The sequence below is a fragment of the Manis pentadactyla genome, chromosome 1 (assembly GCF_030020395.1).
Source record: "Manis pentadactyla isolate mManPen7 chromosome 1, mManPen7.hap1, whole genome shotgun sequence".
Lineage (NCBI taxonomy): Eukaryota > Metazoa > Chordata > Mammalia > Pholidota > Manidae > Manis > Manis pentadactyla.
Genome location: NC_080019.1, coordinates 160,237,742 through 160,253,124, shown reverse-complemented (window position 1 = coordinate 160,253,124; position 15,383 = coordinate 160,237,742). Strand labels below are relative to the sequence as shown.

Genomic DNA, 15,383 nt, shown 5'->3' with positions numbered 1-15,383 from the left:
TATGTTCATCAGAAATAATGGTCTGTAATTTTCTTTTTTTGTGGTGTTTTTGCCTGCATTTGGTATTAGAGTGATGCTGGCCTCATAGAATTAATTTGGAAGTATTCCCTCCTCCTCTACCTTTTGGAAAACTTTAAGGAGGATAGGTATTAGGTCTTCACTAAATGTTTTTGATAAAATTCAGCAATGAAACTATCTGGTCCATAGGTTTTGTTCTTAGATAGTTTTTTGATTACCAATTCAATTTCATTGGTGGTAATTGGTCTATTCAAATTTTCTGTTTCATCCTTGGTCAGCCTTGGAAGGTTGTACTTTTCTAGAAAGTTGTCCATTTCTTCTAGATTATCCAATTTGTTAGCATATAATTTTTCATAGTATCCTCTAATAATTCTGTGTATTTCTGTGGTGTTGGTAGTGATTTTTCTTTTCTCATTTCTGATTCAGTTTAAATGTGTACACTCTTTTTTATTTTGATAATTCTGGCTAGGGGCTTATCTATTTTGTTTATTTTCTTGAAGAACCAGCTCCTGGTTTCATTGATTCTTTTTATTGTTTTATTCTTCTCAATTTTATTTATTTATGCTCTGATTTTTATTGTCTTTGGGCCTCATTTTCTCTTCTTTTTCTAGTTTTATTAATTGTAAGTTTAGACTGTTCATTGGGGATTGTTCTCCTTTCTTGAGGTAAGCCTGTATTGCAATATACTTTCCTCCTAGAATTGCCTTTGCTGCATTCCACAGTTTTTGGGCTGTTGAGTTGTTGTTTTCATTTGTCTCCATATATTACTTCATTTATGTGTATATTTGGTCATCGATCCATTGATTATTTAGAAGCATGTTGTTAAGCCTCCATGTGTTTGTGGGATTTTTTGTTTTCTTTGTATAATTTATTTCTAGTTTCATACCTCTATGGTCTGAGAAGCCGGTTGGTACAATTTCAATCTTTCTGAATTTAATGAGGCTTTTTTTGTGGCCTAGTATGTGATCTATTCTGGAAAATGTTCCATGTGCACTTCAGAAGAATATGGACCCTGCTACTTTTGGGTGGAGTATTCTGTAGATATCTGTTAGGTCCACCTGTTCTAATGTGTTGTTTAATGCCTCTGTCTCCTTACTTATTTTTTATCTGGTTGACCTGTCCTTTGGAGTGAGTGATGTGTTGAAGTCTCCTAAAATGAGTTCATTGAATTCTATTTCCCTGTTCTATTCTGTTAGTATTTGTTTCACATATTTAGGTGCTCCTATGTTGGGTGCACAGATATTTATAATAGTTATAGCCTTTTGTTGGATGGACCCCTTTGTCATTATGTAATGTCCTTCCTTTTCTCTTGTTACTTTGTTTTGAAATATATTTTGACTGATACAAGCAATACAACTCCTTCTTTTTTCTATTGCATGAAATATCTTTTTTCATCCCCTCACTTTTACTCTGTATATATCTTTGGATTTGAAGTGAATCTCTTGTAGGCAGTATATAGATGGGTCTTGCTTTTTTATCCTTTCTGTAACTCCATGTCTTTTGATTGATGTACTCAGTCCATTTACACTTAGGGTGATTATCATTAGATAAGTACTTATTGCCATTGCAGGCTTAAGATTCATGGTTACCAAAGGTTCAAGGGCAGCCTCTTTACTATCTAATGGTCTAACTTAAATCACTTATTATACTATTTCAAACACAATCTAAAGGTTTTTCTTCACCCTTCTTTTGCTTCCTCCTCCATTCTTTATATATTAGGTGTCATATTCTGTATTCCTTGTGTATCCCTTAACTAACTTTATGGGTTGTTGTTTTAATTTTGCATTTGCTTAGTAATTAATTGGTCTACTTCCTTTACTGTGGTTTATTTTCTCTGGTGACAGCTATTTAGCCTTAGGAGCACTTCCATCTAGAGCAGTCCCTTTAAAATATACTGTAGAGACAGTTTGTGCTGAGCAGCTGAAGATAGCCTGATGGATTTTCCTTTGTACGTGATCTCTTTTCTCTCTCTGGCTGCTTTTAATACTATCTCCTTGTCCTTGATCTTTGCCATTTTAATTATTATATGTCTTGATTTTGTCTTCCTAGGGTCCCTTATTTTAGGAGATCTATGCACTTCTGTGACCTGAGAGACTTATTTCCTTCCCCAGATTGGGGAAGTTTTCACCAATTATTTCCTTCAAGGACTTTCTCTTCCTTTTTCTCTCTCTTCTTCTTCTTTTCCCCTATAATACAAATAGTGTTCCATTTGGATTGGTCATACAGTTCTCTTAATATTCTTTCATTCCTCGAGATCCTTTTTTTCTCTCTGTACCTCAGCTTCTGTTTCCCTTTTCTCCAATTTCTATTTCATTTACCATCTTATCTACCTCATCTAATCTACTTTTAAATTCCTCCATTGAATATTTCATTTCAGATAACCATATGTTTCAAGATTCTATCTCTTGAATTCCTCCCTGAGATCTTGAACATTTTTCTGTAGCTCTGTGAGCACATTTGTGATTTTTATTTTAAAATATTTATCAAGAAGATTGGTTATTTCAGATTCATTTAGCCCTCTTTTTGGCATTTGCTGGATTCTTGTTTGCACAAAAATTTTTTGCCATTTCACATTTCTAATGATTACTATGGAATAACAACTTTGTGTTGGCAGTGCCCTCTAGAGCCCAGAAGCTCTACTCTCTGAAGCTGCCAGGCACCTGGAGCCATGGCTGGAATCACACGCACAGGGTGCTAGTGTCTGCCAGGAGGAAATTGCTCTCTCCTGCTTCCCATCTGCAATGCCTGCCTCCATTGCCAGGGCCAGTGGGCCAAGCAAGCAGAGAGGAGCCTCTTCTTACTCCCCTGTAGGTGTGGTAGGTGGGGCCACCCTCCAGCTGGCCTGACACAAATGGCAGGGTCAGCAGGTGTGTGGACTGGTGCCTGCCGGGTGGAATGAGCAACAAGCTGCTTATCGCAGTGAGGGGCCTCAGTGCTGTGTTGCCAGCCATGGTATGGAGCATCTGATGCACCTGAAGTTCCCAACCTGCAGGTTTAAGGGTATCTGGATGATTTTGTCCACCTGTCCTTTCTTCTGAGTAGCAAGCTCTGTATAATCCTTGCCTCTTTTGCACCCCTCATGCTGTTGGGAAGTCTTTCAAAGTGCCCACCTTTCTTTTGTTCTGGAGCATCCAGTTATGGGTACTTGCTCTCCACAAGCAGCCAGAATCTCAGTCTCTCCGAGATTGCTCTGCCTGTCTTTGCTTTCCAACCCCACTAACCTCATAGAACACTATGTAACGTGGGTTCATGCTTCTGAAGCAGATCTCCAGGGCTAGATGTTTAGCAGTTCTGGGCTTCTAGTCCCTCCTTACTCCTTTTCTTTTCATACCACCTGTGAGCTGGGGTTGGGGAAGGGCTTTGGTCCTGTTAGATTGAAGCTTTGCTACTTTACCATTTTCTGTGAGGTCTTCTCTTTTCCCCAGATGTAGGCAGTCTGTTTGGCAGTCTTCAGTTCAGTCTTTCAGGATTAGTTGTTTTTGTTGCTTTTTCATGTTACATGTGTTTTTGGGAGGAGGTTTCTCCCTCACTTCTCATGTCACTGTCTTTTTCCCCTCAGAAACAAGTTTTCTGTGTTCTTAAACTCAAATTTACATTCCTATTACCCCACAAAGTTTATCCTAACAATCTATTTCCTCCAAAAATTTTTTATTGATTTCTGTAACATACCTCAAGAATAAAAATTCAGATGTCTTTGTATTAAAAGTATGTTTTATCTTGAGTTGTTACTATTATTACTAGCACACAATTATAAGTAATATACAACTGATCAAAACAACAAGATTATAAGCTTTGATGAAAACAACTATGCAGAACAATAATTGCAAATATACATCTTAAAGATATAAATGAGACAGTTTTTGTGACTGTAAAGACATGGTTAAACTACTAGAATCAGTGCACACTCAGGAGACAATGCTCTGTAATGAGTTTCAAGATGGTTAGAGTCGTGTCTTTCTTTTTAAGTAAGAAAAGAGAATGCAAAAGAGCAGAAAGAAAAGATATTAAGCCTTTCCTCACTGGATCTTTACCTCTCAGATCAGCATTAGATGGGGTAAGAAAGGCATTCTTATGCCCTTAAAACCCTCCACACATTTTGTAAAGATATTGAGGCCCCAGAGGGTATGCCAAATCCAGTTTTAATACTGTTGATCTAAGTCACAAATATTGGTGTAAGAACTGACAGACATATAAATAATTTGCAAAGTAACATTGTTAATTGTGAACAAGAAAATGTATCATGAACAAAAATATATCATTTTAAAATTTAGTCTTGATATTTGTCTTTCCATAGAGGTCCCCTTGATGGTCTGCTTTTTTCTCCTTTTGACATATTATTTTAAATCATAGGGATTCTATGATACAGAAGAGAAGTAAAAATTAATATCTATATATTTCCCTTATTTATTCTTTTTATAGAAAGAATAGGGCAAACAAGAAAGGAGAAATGTGAATCAAAGTTGCAGAGAGGATCCAAAAATATATCTGTTCTTTACTTTTCAGAGATATATTTGGATTAATGCTGCCCAACCAAGTTGTCTCAACTCAACTGTTGGAACATCTGAACCAAAGTGATTTTTTCCATATTCCTTAGTGTTGCACAAATGCACTGAAACATTGGACTTAATTTACACTGGATAAAGTCAGTACCAGATCTTTTGTGAAGTAGCCTGAAGTGTCCTTGCTTGTTCCTCCCTTTCTTCCTCCCAGAACTTATGCTTTTAAGAGGACATTCTTAATTACTGTATTAGTGTTCTTCAGAGAAATAAAACTAGTAGGTTACATCCAGTGGGATTTATTATAGGAAATTGGCTCATACCACTATGGAGGCTGAGAAATTCCAAGATCTGCAGTCTGAAGGCCTGATAACCAGGAGGACCCATGTAGTAACTTCCAGTCTGAGTCCAGAGGCTTGAAAACTAGGACACCAATGTTCCCTCTCAAGGCTAGCAGGCACAGAGAATAAAATCTCTTGCTCAAGTCTTTTTGGTCTCTTCATGCCTTCTCTGGATTGGGCAAAGCCCTCCCACTTCGGGGAAGGCAATCTAGTTTACTCAGTCTATCCATACAAATGTTAATCTAAAAATATCCTACAGACACACTCAGAATAATGTTTTTATATCTGGACACCACACACAGTCAAGCTGACACAGAAAATGAACCATCATGATCACACTTAAAATCTCTGGCATTCTAGCAAGAAAAGATAGGCTATAACTTTGGGGGTAAGAGAATAGGGGAAGTCTCCAAACAAAATAACAGTAATGACAAAAGCTGGGGCTTTCCTTCAACAAATGACTACTTTGATTTCAAAGTGTCAAAGTGTTTGTCCATTTCAAAATAATTAAGTACTTAACTGCCTAAAAGTCCAGCAGGTCTTCTGAGAGAGAATAGGGAATAGAGCAGCTTGAACTGAGGCATTGCATGAGGGTTTCATGGAAGTATAGGCTTGAACTAGTCTTGAAAGTGGGTGGAAAAACAACAGAGACATGCACAAACTCTGCTTTGTAATTGCATTGTATCAGGATCAGATCATAGTTTAACAAACCGCTTATAAGGATTCCTTAGCATACAACAGTGTTCTAGTGAATATTGAGTAGCCCTTGTTCTAGATATGTGTCTCTGAGAGAAAATAAATTCATTTATAGTGTCATATTTTTTTTCATCGCTAGCCTTGAGCTCCTTCAAAGAAATTTACTGTGGAAATAGAAATTATTCCTATTCTATCTCCCTCATAAGTTTATCCATTTCTTTTTCTGCTCAACTTGTCTTTGGTTATGTCAAACTAAGGTTTAGCTAGTTTATGATCTGTGGCTAGATTTTTAAGAATACATCAGATGAGACTGTTGAAATAATGAAACTTCTTTTTTTCTTCCCTTTCCTTGACTTCTGACAGTTTCATATGACCAAAAGAATAATTTTCAGTAGGAAATGGGCCTTTCTGAGAACATAGAATGTGTTGGTTGACTATCTGATAAACACTTGAGTGATCTATTTTTGCACATCTAAAAGGTCTTTATCTAAAAAATTTATACTGGTTTCTCAGGGTCAAAGAGTTCATGACTTATAAGCGTAAACATATGTCAAGCATCAAAAAAGTTGTAAATGTCAGTCATGTACAGAAGTAAATGTAAGTCTCTGTAGATGCTATCTTCTGTTATATCAAACTAGTAAATGTCAATGAATTTCTGTAATATTTCTGTAATTTAAAGCACATAGTGATTTTGACAATTTTAAAGAATATAAAATAATCACCGATGACAAATATATTAATTAGTACTTAGTAGTTATTCTTAATTATTTTGTTTTCAGTTTTATTAAATCTATAGCTTATAGAAAGAAAAATTAAGCTGAATATATCAGCTTAATTGAACAGAATAAACAAAAGTGCTTTTTCTAAACAAGTTTGAGCCTAATTTCTTGGGGTTTTAGTTTTCTTATTTTTGCTTTTGAACAAGCAATGGCATTTCCACTGATGTATGTTAAGTATCAAAAAAAACCACCTTGAGCTCATATAGACCAATCAAATGAGGAATTTAACTGGATGTGGTACAAATGCCGCAGGCAAAATAAATGAACAATAATAGCTTTGGTAATAATTACTAAGAAAACCTTAAGGGCTAGAAATAAAGAAGGGCAATATAGTAGAGGCATTGAGACCTAAAAATGAATTATTTATGTAATACTCAGAACACTGATTGAACAAACAAATTGGAAGGCACAATATTAAGAACTCACCAACCTAGCTTTTTTTTCTCCATTTTATCTTTTATTTATTTATTTAGTTAGTTAGTTACTTAGTTATCATTAATCTACAATTACATGAAGAACATTATGATTACTAGGCTCCCCCCTTCACCAAGTACCCCTCACAAACCCCATTACAGTCACTGTCCATCAGTGTAGTAAGATGTTGTAGAATCACTATTTGTCTTCTCTGTGTTGTACAGCCCTCTCCATGCCTCCCCCAACATTATACATGCTAATCATAATGCCCCCTTTCTTTTTCTCCACCCTTATCCCTCCCTTCCCAACCATCCTCCCCAGTCCCTTTCCCTTTGGTAACTATTAGTCCATTCTTGGGTTCTGTGAGTCTGCTGCTGTTTTGTTCCTTCAGTTTTTCTTTTTTCTTATACTCCACATATGAGTGAAATCATTTGGTACTTGTCTTTCTCCACCTGGCTTATTTCACACACACAATGGAACATGATTCAGCTATAAGAAGAAAACAAGTCCTACCATTTGCAACAACATGGATGGAGCTAGAGGGTATTACAACCTAGCTTTGATAGAAGCAAATCCAAAGCCTGTTAGTCACCAAATAATCTTACTGTCTGAAAAAGATGAACTCCTTAGGAATGACTACAAACTCTCATAGTTAGCTGTGTCAGCATTTCATTTTCTTAGGAAATATATTTTGAAAAATATAGCTTTTGGTTTCATCCTACCATCCTATCATGCCATCTATGAACAGAGCTAAGTCACAGCTAAAAACAACTTAAGGTACTAATTGATCATCTTTATCCTTTTCTCATTGGCCCGATGGTTCCCAATTGGTAGACCAAATAAATGTAGATGTATCATCTGTAGATAGTTCCTGGAGTATATATTCTTTAGTCATTTTTATCATGTTGGTTTAGGCTATCTATGAATTATACAGCAGAGTATAGACTTCAGGGAAATACTGACAGCATTTAAATCCCTCATTGTTCAATTTTTGAATCATCTTATTGGAGGAAGGTTACTTAACCTTCCTTCACCTCAGTTAACTAACCTACAAAATTAGAATAGTGTAGAGGCCTGAGCACACTGTTGTTAATTAATGTTGTTGCTGTGCCACTGTAATGGAGCTTCTTTCATACTCATCATAAATATAAAAAATAGTCATACAATAGAAAGTCATGTTCTTTTATATCCTTATATTTTATTTAAAATAGTTTATATTCATGCAACCATTTTTATTACCTTGTGCATTTCATTTATTGTTCAATTATTTTAAAAACATTTATTGGTCTCTTACCATGTGCCAGATATTGCCAAATGCTGAGAATACAAAATGAACAAGGTAAAATCCCTGTTCTCAAGCAGTTGACAGTATATTATGAGAAATTAGAAGGAAAAATATATAATAAAAGATTAAATATGCTGTAATAGATATATAATCAGAGTTCTTAGTAAAGAACAAAGCAAGAAGCTAATTGCATTGGAGTATCTATTTACATTTTTAAAAAGTGATGTATGAACCCACTTTGGAGAATGAAAAGTGTTCCTCAAATAGAAAAACAGGAGACATAGGAGAAGGAACCTTTAGGTGCAATGTCCTTAGCTTAGGCAAAGACACAGAGATATGAAATTTCAGCACATCTGTCCTAGTAACCATACTCTTCAATCAATTGTAAATCTATTGCTACTTACCAGTATTCTTGGTTCCTAATTACACTTTCTGTGTATGATTTATAAAGCAATCATTTTATGTAGGTATCAGTGTTAATTTTACATCTATAGAGAGCAGTTATCTGGAAGTAAGAATGACCCAGCTACTTTGTCTCCTTTGTTTTAATTTTAATTTCATAACATATTTTTGCACAAATAGTACAGTCATATGTTTCCAAAATCAAAAGAACATACGCCAAAAAGTTTCCTTCTCACAGGCACCCATTTATCAGCCCACACCACTGCTACTAGTCTCGTATGTCCACAGTTACGTGATGAACACACTAGCAGGTACTGCTCGGCACACCCCTTTATGATAAATCCTAGAGAGCTCTCCAAGGTGACACTAAAACTCATGTTTCTAGTTACTATGTTATAATATATTTAACTATTTCTCTAATGATAGACATGTAGGTTGTTTCTTATCTATTGCTATTTAAATAATGTTGAAATGAATATATTTTTATAATGTCATTTCACTTCTGTATGAAATCTTTCTATGGGCTAAATATAAAGAAATTTTGGGGGTCAAAGAATAGGTACATTTATAATTATGTTCAGTATTGCCCAGCTACTTTTTACAATGGTTATATTGCTCATGGTGCCCATACTGAAACCACAGTATAAAAGTGTGTCTGTTTTTCCATAGCCTAGGCAACAATGTAAGTTATTTCTCATGTATTTCTGTGATTATTTTCTAATCTGGTATATCTAGAGAGATGATGCTTCATTCTTTCTTAAGAAGAACAATATGTATTACTATAATACATGTAAATATGCACAAATATAGCACATTAGATGAGATTATCAGATATATATCAGATTTTATATATACACATATATGTACATAGTATTTGGGTATAAATATATAGTATTTGAGTATTGCTTTGTTTTGGATTTTTCCCATTATATGTAGGAATGAGCATAGTTTTATTACATTGAGTCATTTTGGGAGGCTGGTTTTGGGGCTTCCTTGTTCCAAATTTTCCCTTTTTTCCTCTCAGGTTTTGGTCCTGTTCTAATTTAATTGTAGGTGTTCTTTATATATTAAAATCAGGTTGGCCCGCGGGGGGCGGCCCCCCGGCGTCTCCGCGGCCACCGAGGACGAGCGACCAGGGTGGCGGCCAGGATGGCGCGTCCGCGGCCGCGCGAGTACAAGGCGGGCGACCTGGTCTTCGCCAAGATGAAGGGCTACCCGCACTGGCCGGCCCGGATTGATGAACTCCCGGAGGGAGCCGTGAAGCCTCCAGCAAACAAGTACCCTATCTTCTTCTTTGGCACCCATGAAACTGCATTTCTAGGTCCCAAAGACCTTTTTCCATATAAGGAATACAAAGACAAGTTTGGAAAGTCAAACAAACGGAAAGGATTTAATGAAGGATTGTGGGAAATAGAGAATAACCCAGGAGTAAAGTTTACTGGATACCAGGCAATTCAGCAACAGAGCTCTTCAGAAACTGAGGGAGAAGGTGGAAACACTGCAGATGCAAGCAGTGAGGAGGAAGGTGATAGAGTAGAAGAGGATGGAAAAGGCAAAAGAAAGAATGAAAAAGCTGGTTCAAAACGGAAAAAGTCATACACTTCAAATAAGTCCTCTAAACAGTCCCGGAAATCGCCAGGAGACGAAGATGACAAGGACTGCAAAGAAGAGGGGAACAAAAGCAGCTCTGAGGGCGGAGACGCCGGCAGCGACACGCGGAACACGGCCTCTGACTTGCAGAAGAGCGGCGAAGGGACCTAACTACCGTAATGAATGCTGCATATTAAGAGAAACCACGAGAAGGTTATACGTTTGGTTGTCTAATATTCTTGGATTTGATAAGAACCAACACATAGTCCTTGTTGTCCTTGACAGAACCCCAGTTTGTATGTACATTATTCACATTCCTCTCTGTTGTGTTTTGGGGAAAAAAGACATTTTAGCCTTTTTTAAGGTTATTGATTTAATTTCATGTTACTTGGTTGCATGAGGTTGCCCTTAACCACTAAGAATTACCAAGATTTTTGCACAGACTTCTCCCTGTCTAGGATCCTTTTATCAAGGCAGTTATGTTCATCCTTTTATCAAGGCAGTTATGTTCATCATTCTCCTGCCTTCACCGTCACCAAACACTCAGTTAAATATAAATTAGCATTTTTTAAACGCCCACTCATAATGCTTAAGAGATACCCTCTCCATGACAGAACCCAGGAACCAATTCCTAGATAGGTAATGCTGGCATATTGAAGATAAAATTAAAAATGCCCTTCAGTTTTGAGGCCATGTGTAGTTTGATCATACTGTAAAATACCTTCCGTATTAGAAATAGCTAGTTGGCGGCATATACTTCTCAAAACTCATGTTGTTATGTACACAGACTCGGTTTCTCCATGTGAAGTTAGTGAGTCTTTTTGTGTTATTCCAAAATAAAGGCAATGGTTTATTTTCCCCCCAGTGCCAATACAATCTGAGCTAATCACACAAGGTGGGTTCTTTACATTTGAAAGCTGGAATCAGCAGCCGCCCTGTGGAAAACCACAAAAGGCATTGACTTTTAAAGTGAACAGTTGTTTTCATTTGGAACTAGGACTAGAATAGTTAATATTCATCTACACACCATTATTATGTGTACATTATTGTTGCTCTTGTGATAATAGAGAATTTTATTTATTTTTATGCCAGCTTATATTGTGAGAACACATTCAGTCAGTTTGGGTTTGATCAATCCTGTTATGCTTGTCGTGGGAACATCTTTTTGCATATTCAAGGTTTGTAGTTGAAAAGTTTACTGTAAAAAAAAAATCAAAAACAAAAAAATGTATTGTTTTTACAGAATAAATTTATTGGAATGTGTACTGGGAGTAAGATTTGAGGTTGTAAACAACTAAGTTAGTGTAATTTGGCTTCATATATGTACTGTGTGGTATTAATGTAATTCATATATTAAAGCTAAAATTGTTAACAAAAAAATAATAATAATAAAATAAAATAAAATAAAATGGACCTTTTTATTTTAATACATACATATTTTAATTCACAAGGCAAAATTCACTATAAGCAAAGTCAAAATATATATTAAAGAAAAAGGGAGAAAAGCATTTTAACCAATATTCCAAAGGTCCATTTTTCTTCCATCTATAATTACTAGAGTATTTTAGTCAATAGAGATTTTCCTTTATAACAATACCCATACCCATATTCCCATATGTGAAATTCTAATAGTAAATACATGGAAATAGGAATATGAGATAGTGGATATACTTAAACTCAAACTTGAAATTAGTGCTATTAATTTTTTATTACCTAAAAGAAAAAAAAAATTAATGAGTGCCAGCTTCAATGTAACGAATTTCATGTATATAGATTTCAATTTTATTTTGAGATGACATTTTAATGAGAAATGCAAGTGAATCAGAAAAAATAGTATTAATCATTACCACCTGAAATAAAAACTCATTTGCAGAGCTTTTTGGAGAGAATGGGGTGGGTCACTAAAGAGGTTGATGTGATGATCATTTTCTGTATAATATTCTGTGAAAACATCCTTAGATGATTTGAAAGGAGGACATAGCATTTCAGGAAACAGAGCTTCTGTTATTTTTCAGAATACTTCTCTCTACCTGGCACCATGACTGTAATGGGCAAAATGCATGGTAGCATTTGTAATAGAATGAAAGATAGCCTCACTAAGTTAATATTGTTACTTTAGATCTCTCCTGTATAGTATTAATCATCTGATTGTGTGTAAGTATTCCTTCTACATCAAGTTACTTTGAAATCAGTGATGCAGCCATATCACTCATCCCCATACATCTTTATGTATTTAATTTTGAATGTAAATACTCTCCATAACCCATTTTACTGCATAATAAAAATGTTTGGTTGCTGCACTGAAAATGCATGTGTTCAACTATTTTAAAAATATCCGGAATTGATAGATAACAAGCAGAAATCAGCAAGTTTTAAGGTGACATGATTTTAAACAACCATGGCATGCTACCATTTAAAAATAACAAAATATGCCGCATAGAAAGGGCATTAAATGAGTCATAAGGTTTTTATGAAGTACTAATTATTCTGCCTGAGCATGCTGTGAGAGTTCAGTCATTAAACCATTCTTTGCTAGATGCCAAGAAGTGGACGCTTCCCTGCTGGACCTTCAGTCCTCAGCCAAAGCAGCTTCCAAACACAGCAAGACATTAAAAGCTTTGTTGATTGGATTACTAAACCACATAACAGTCAGAATGAATGTCAAAAAGAAACTCAGAAATCCATAGTTTTCTTGGATATAAAACTAAGAAAAGTCTAATTCCTTAGAATTTTAGGTCTTTCAAATACATATATATAATACAACAATTCCTAACATTTCTGTTTGAGTCTTTTCCAAAAAAGGTTAATAACAAAAACCATATTTGTATTATTTCATTGTTTTCTTCAAAGGTGTTCAGGAATTTCCACCAATATGCTTTCATTTGTTATACAATGTGAGAGAGAAAAGACGAGCAAAAAAAAAAGTGTTGTACATTTATAAATGAGCTAGATAGCTTTAGTAACTACAATCATTATTTTTATGAATCTGAAATGAGCATCTGTTTTACCATGTTTCGTTAGTAACTAACTTTTGAAAACTCAAATTGATATCACTGTTTAATTCTAGTGAATCGTTGAGGTGCAAGAATGAGTCAGAAAAAGCAGCCTAAGCAGGCAGAGCTTCCCAAAGTTTGGGAGCCATGACTGTCCACTGCCAAGATGACTGCGGAGTGCCCTCTCCTGTGAGTTCTGGGTGACCTGCATGGATTTAGACACCTGCTCATCTTTCAGAAAGCACTGATTCTTGTGTGTTTTACCCTGGATAGCCTCACCATCCATCATTCTCCACCAAATCTGGTCCTGGACCAGAAAAGAGGCCAAAAATAGGAAACAATAGTGTGCAATTATTACATCCTAAGAATTTTGTGCTCTTTAGTTATATTTCAATTATTCTTACAAGAAATCTATGAAATAAAGACTATTTTTACCCCCTTTTACAGATAAGGAAATCGGGATGTAGAAAGAATAAGTTATCTTGCCCAGATGATCCTACTTTTAAGATGCAGGGCAGAAACTGAAACCCAAAATCTGTGTCATGTCAAGAGTCCTGGCTTTTAACCTGTTTTTCTCCTTCAACAGATTCTAAACATCTTTATTAATGATTACACGTCTTCAAAGGTAAAATACCAGTCTTTGGTTCTTTGGACTCTGCAATTCATTTGGAGCTTTTCAAAAAATGTAACTTGGCAGAGTAGGTCAATTAACATCCATTGGTATACCAATGACAGCACCATGTGAAGTCTTTTAAAAATAGAATTTTAAACTTTGGTAGGTTTCCTAAATTGTAATGTCTATTAAAATCAAAATACAACTCCTAGAGGTCATTGAAAATCAAACTACTTCAGATCTGTCACATGCACAGCTGTCTTTTATAAAGACGGTAGGCACCCCCAAAGTCAAACTATCTTATAAATCAAAAATATACTTAAACTCAGGGGTTGATTTTAAGTTTGCACCAAACCTATATTTACTGCCAAAAATTAAACTTGAGATATTACAATGGTAATAAAAATGTCATGTAGGATTTGCTTATGTACTTTTAAATGATATTAAAAGTGAGTTGTAAATGAGACTGCATAAGGGAGAAATGTGTACAGCTATTGATCTTCCTTAAATGAGAAGGTTTGGCTGTTGTGGTCATAGGGAGGCTTGACCTAGGAATGTAAGACAGCTCATCAATGTCCAAATGTAAAGATAAAGTTGCCTATTTTTATATAATTAGAGAGTTGAAATACTAACGTTTTCTCATTTTAAAATTCTGTAGAATAATACTGCAAAGGGCCATTAAAAATGATAAGGTAAATCTTTATGACCTTGAAATGTGGGTCAAATTTATATAACAAAAGTGGAATAGGGTTGAATATGTATCTGAGGAATTCACCCAATATGGTGAAATATTACAGAGCCTGCAATACCTAAATCTATGCTTTTCTTCAACTGCATACTAATACAGAAGAAACTTGAAATCATCTCCCCAATACATATGTGGACACAACCCAAGATCTCTTGGCCAATCTCATGTAGGCTACAGAAGCATGACAGTGGATATATGACATGCTCCCTAAATTAATTTTGCCCTGATGGCAGTGAAGAAAATGTTTTTACTGTGATTAATTACTCTTAAATATACCAATTTCATGTGTACAAGTCATCAAGATCTTTCTTTATAGAAAACTATCTTTTCTAAGAATATGTAGCAGAAAAATATTTTTACTAAAAGAATCAATATATCTTGCTTTAAATGACAAGGTAAAATGTGTGTTCCCAGCAAACAGAGTGAATCCCAAACAATTTTCATGTGAATAACACCATTCTATACCACAGAGGGCCTGAATATCGTCAGTAGTCTCAGATCTAATATCCTCCATGTTAGAGAGGAATGAAATTTTTACTGGAGACTACTTTTTTTGATATACCATTATGTTTATGTAAATCATACATTGTTTAAATCAGGAAATATAGTATCTATAATTGCACTTAGGTATACTTTACTGCACTTAGGTATTCCTTTGCATTTCTTAGTCATTATGCATTTTGTGAAAATTTCAAAACCATGTAACACGTACATACTGCAGTGCCTGATTTAAATGCTGTACCCACCTTAACTGGGGTGTAGCCAAGATGGTGGCATGAGTAGGACAGTGGAAATCTCCTCCCAAAACATATATATTTTTAAAAATACAACAAATACAACTAATCCTAAAAGAGAGACCAGAAGACACAGGACAACAGACAGACTACATCCACACCTGCGAGAGCCCAGTGCCTGGTGAAAGGGGTAAGATACAAGCCCCGGCCCAGCGGGACCCGAGCGCACCTCCCCCCAGCTCCCGGAGGGAGGAGAGGAGTTGGAACAGGGAGG

The 15,383-nt window shown here is 35.6% G+C and overlaps 1 protein-coding gene across 1 annotated transcript; it reads left to right on the top strand.

Moving 5' to 3' along the window:
* The first annotated feature begins 9,517 nt into the window (after positions 1 to 9,517).
* LOC118934875 (hepatoma-derived growth factor-related protein 3-like) lies at positions 9,518 to 10,494 on the top strand. The gene has a single exon (XM_036930799.2). It carries the CDS (start codon positions 9,581 to 9,583, stop codon positions 10,190 to 10,192), a length of 612 nt encoding a protein of 203 aa, XP_036786694.2. The 5' UTR covers positions 9,518 to 9,580; the 3' UTR covers positions 10,193 to 10,494.
* The last annotated feature ends 4,889 nt before the right edge of the window (positions 10,495 to 15,383 follow it).

Bases quoted from the DNA above. Each gene is read 5' to 3' on its own strand.
- LOC118934875 (XM_036930799.2), top strand. From the start codon at position 9,581: ATGGCGCGTCCGCGGCCGCGCGAGTACAAGGCGGGCGACCTGGTCTTC.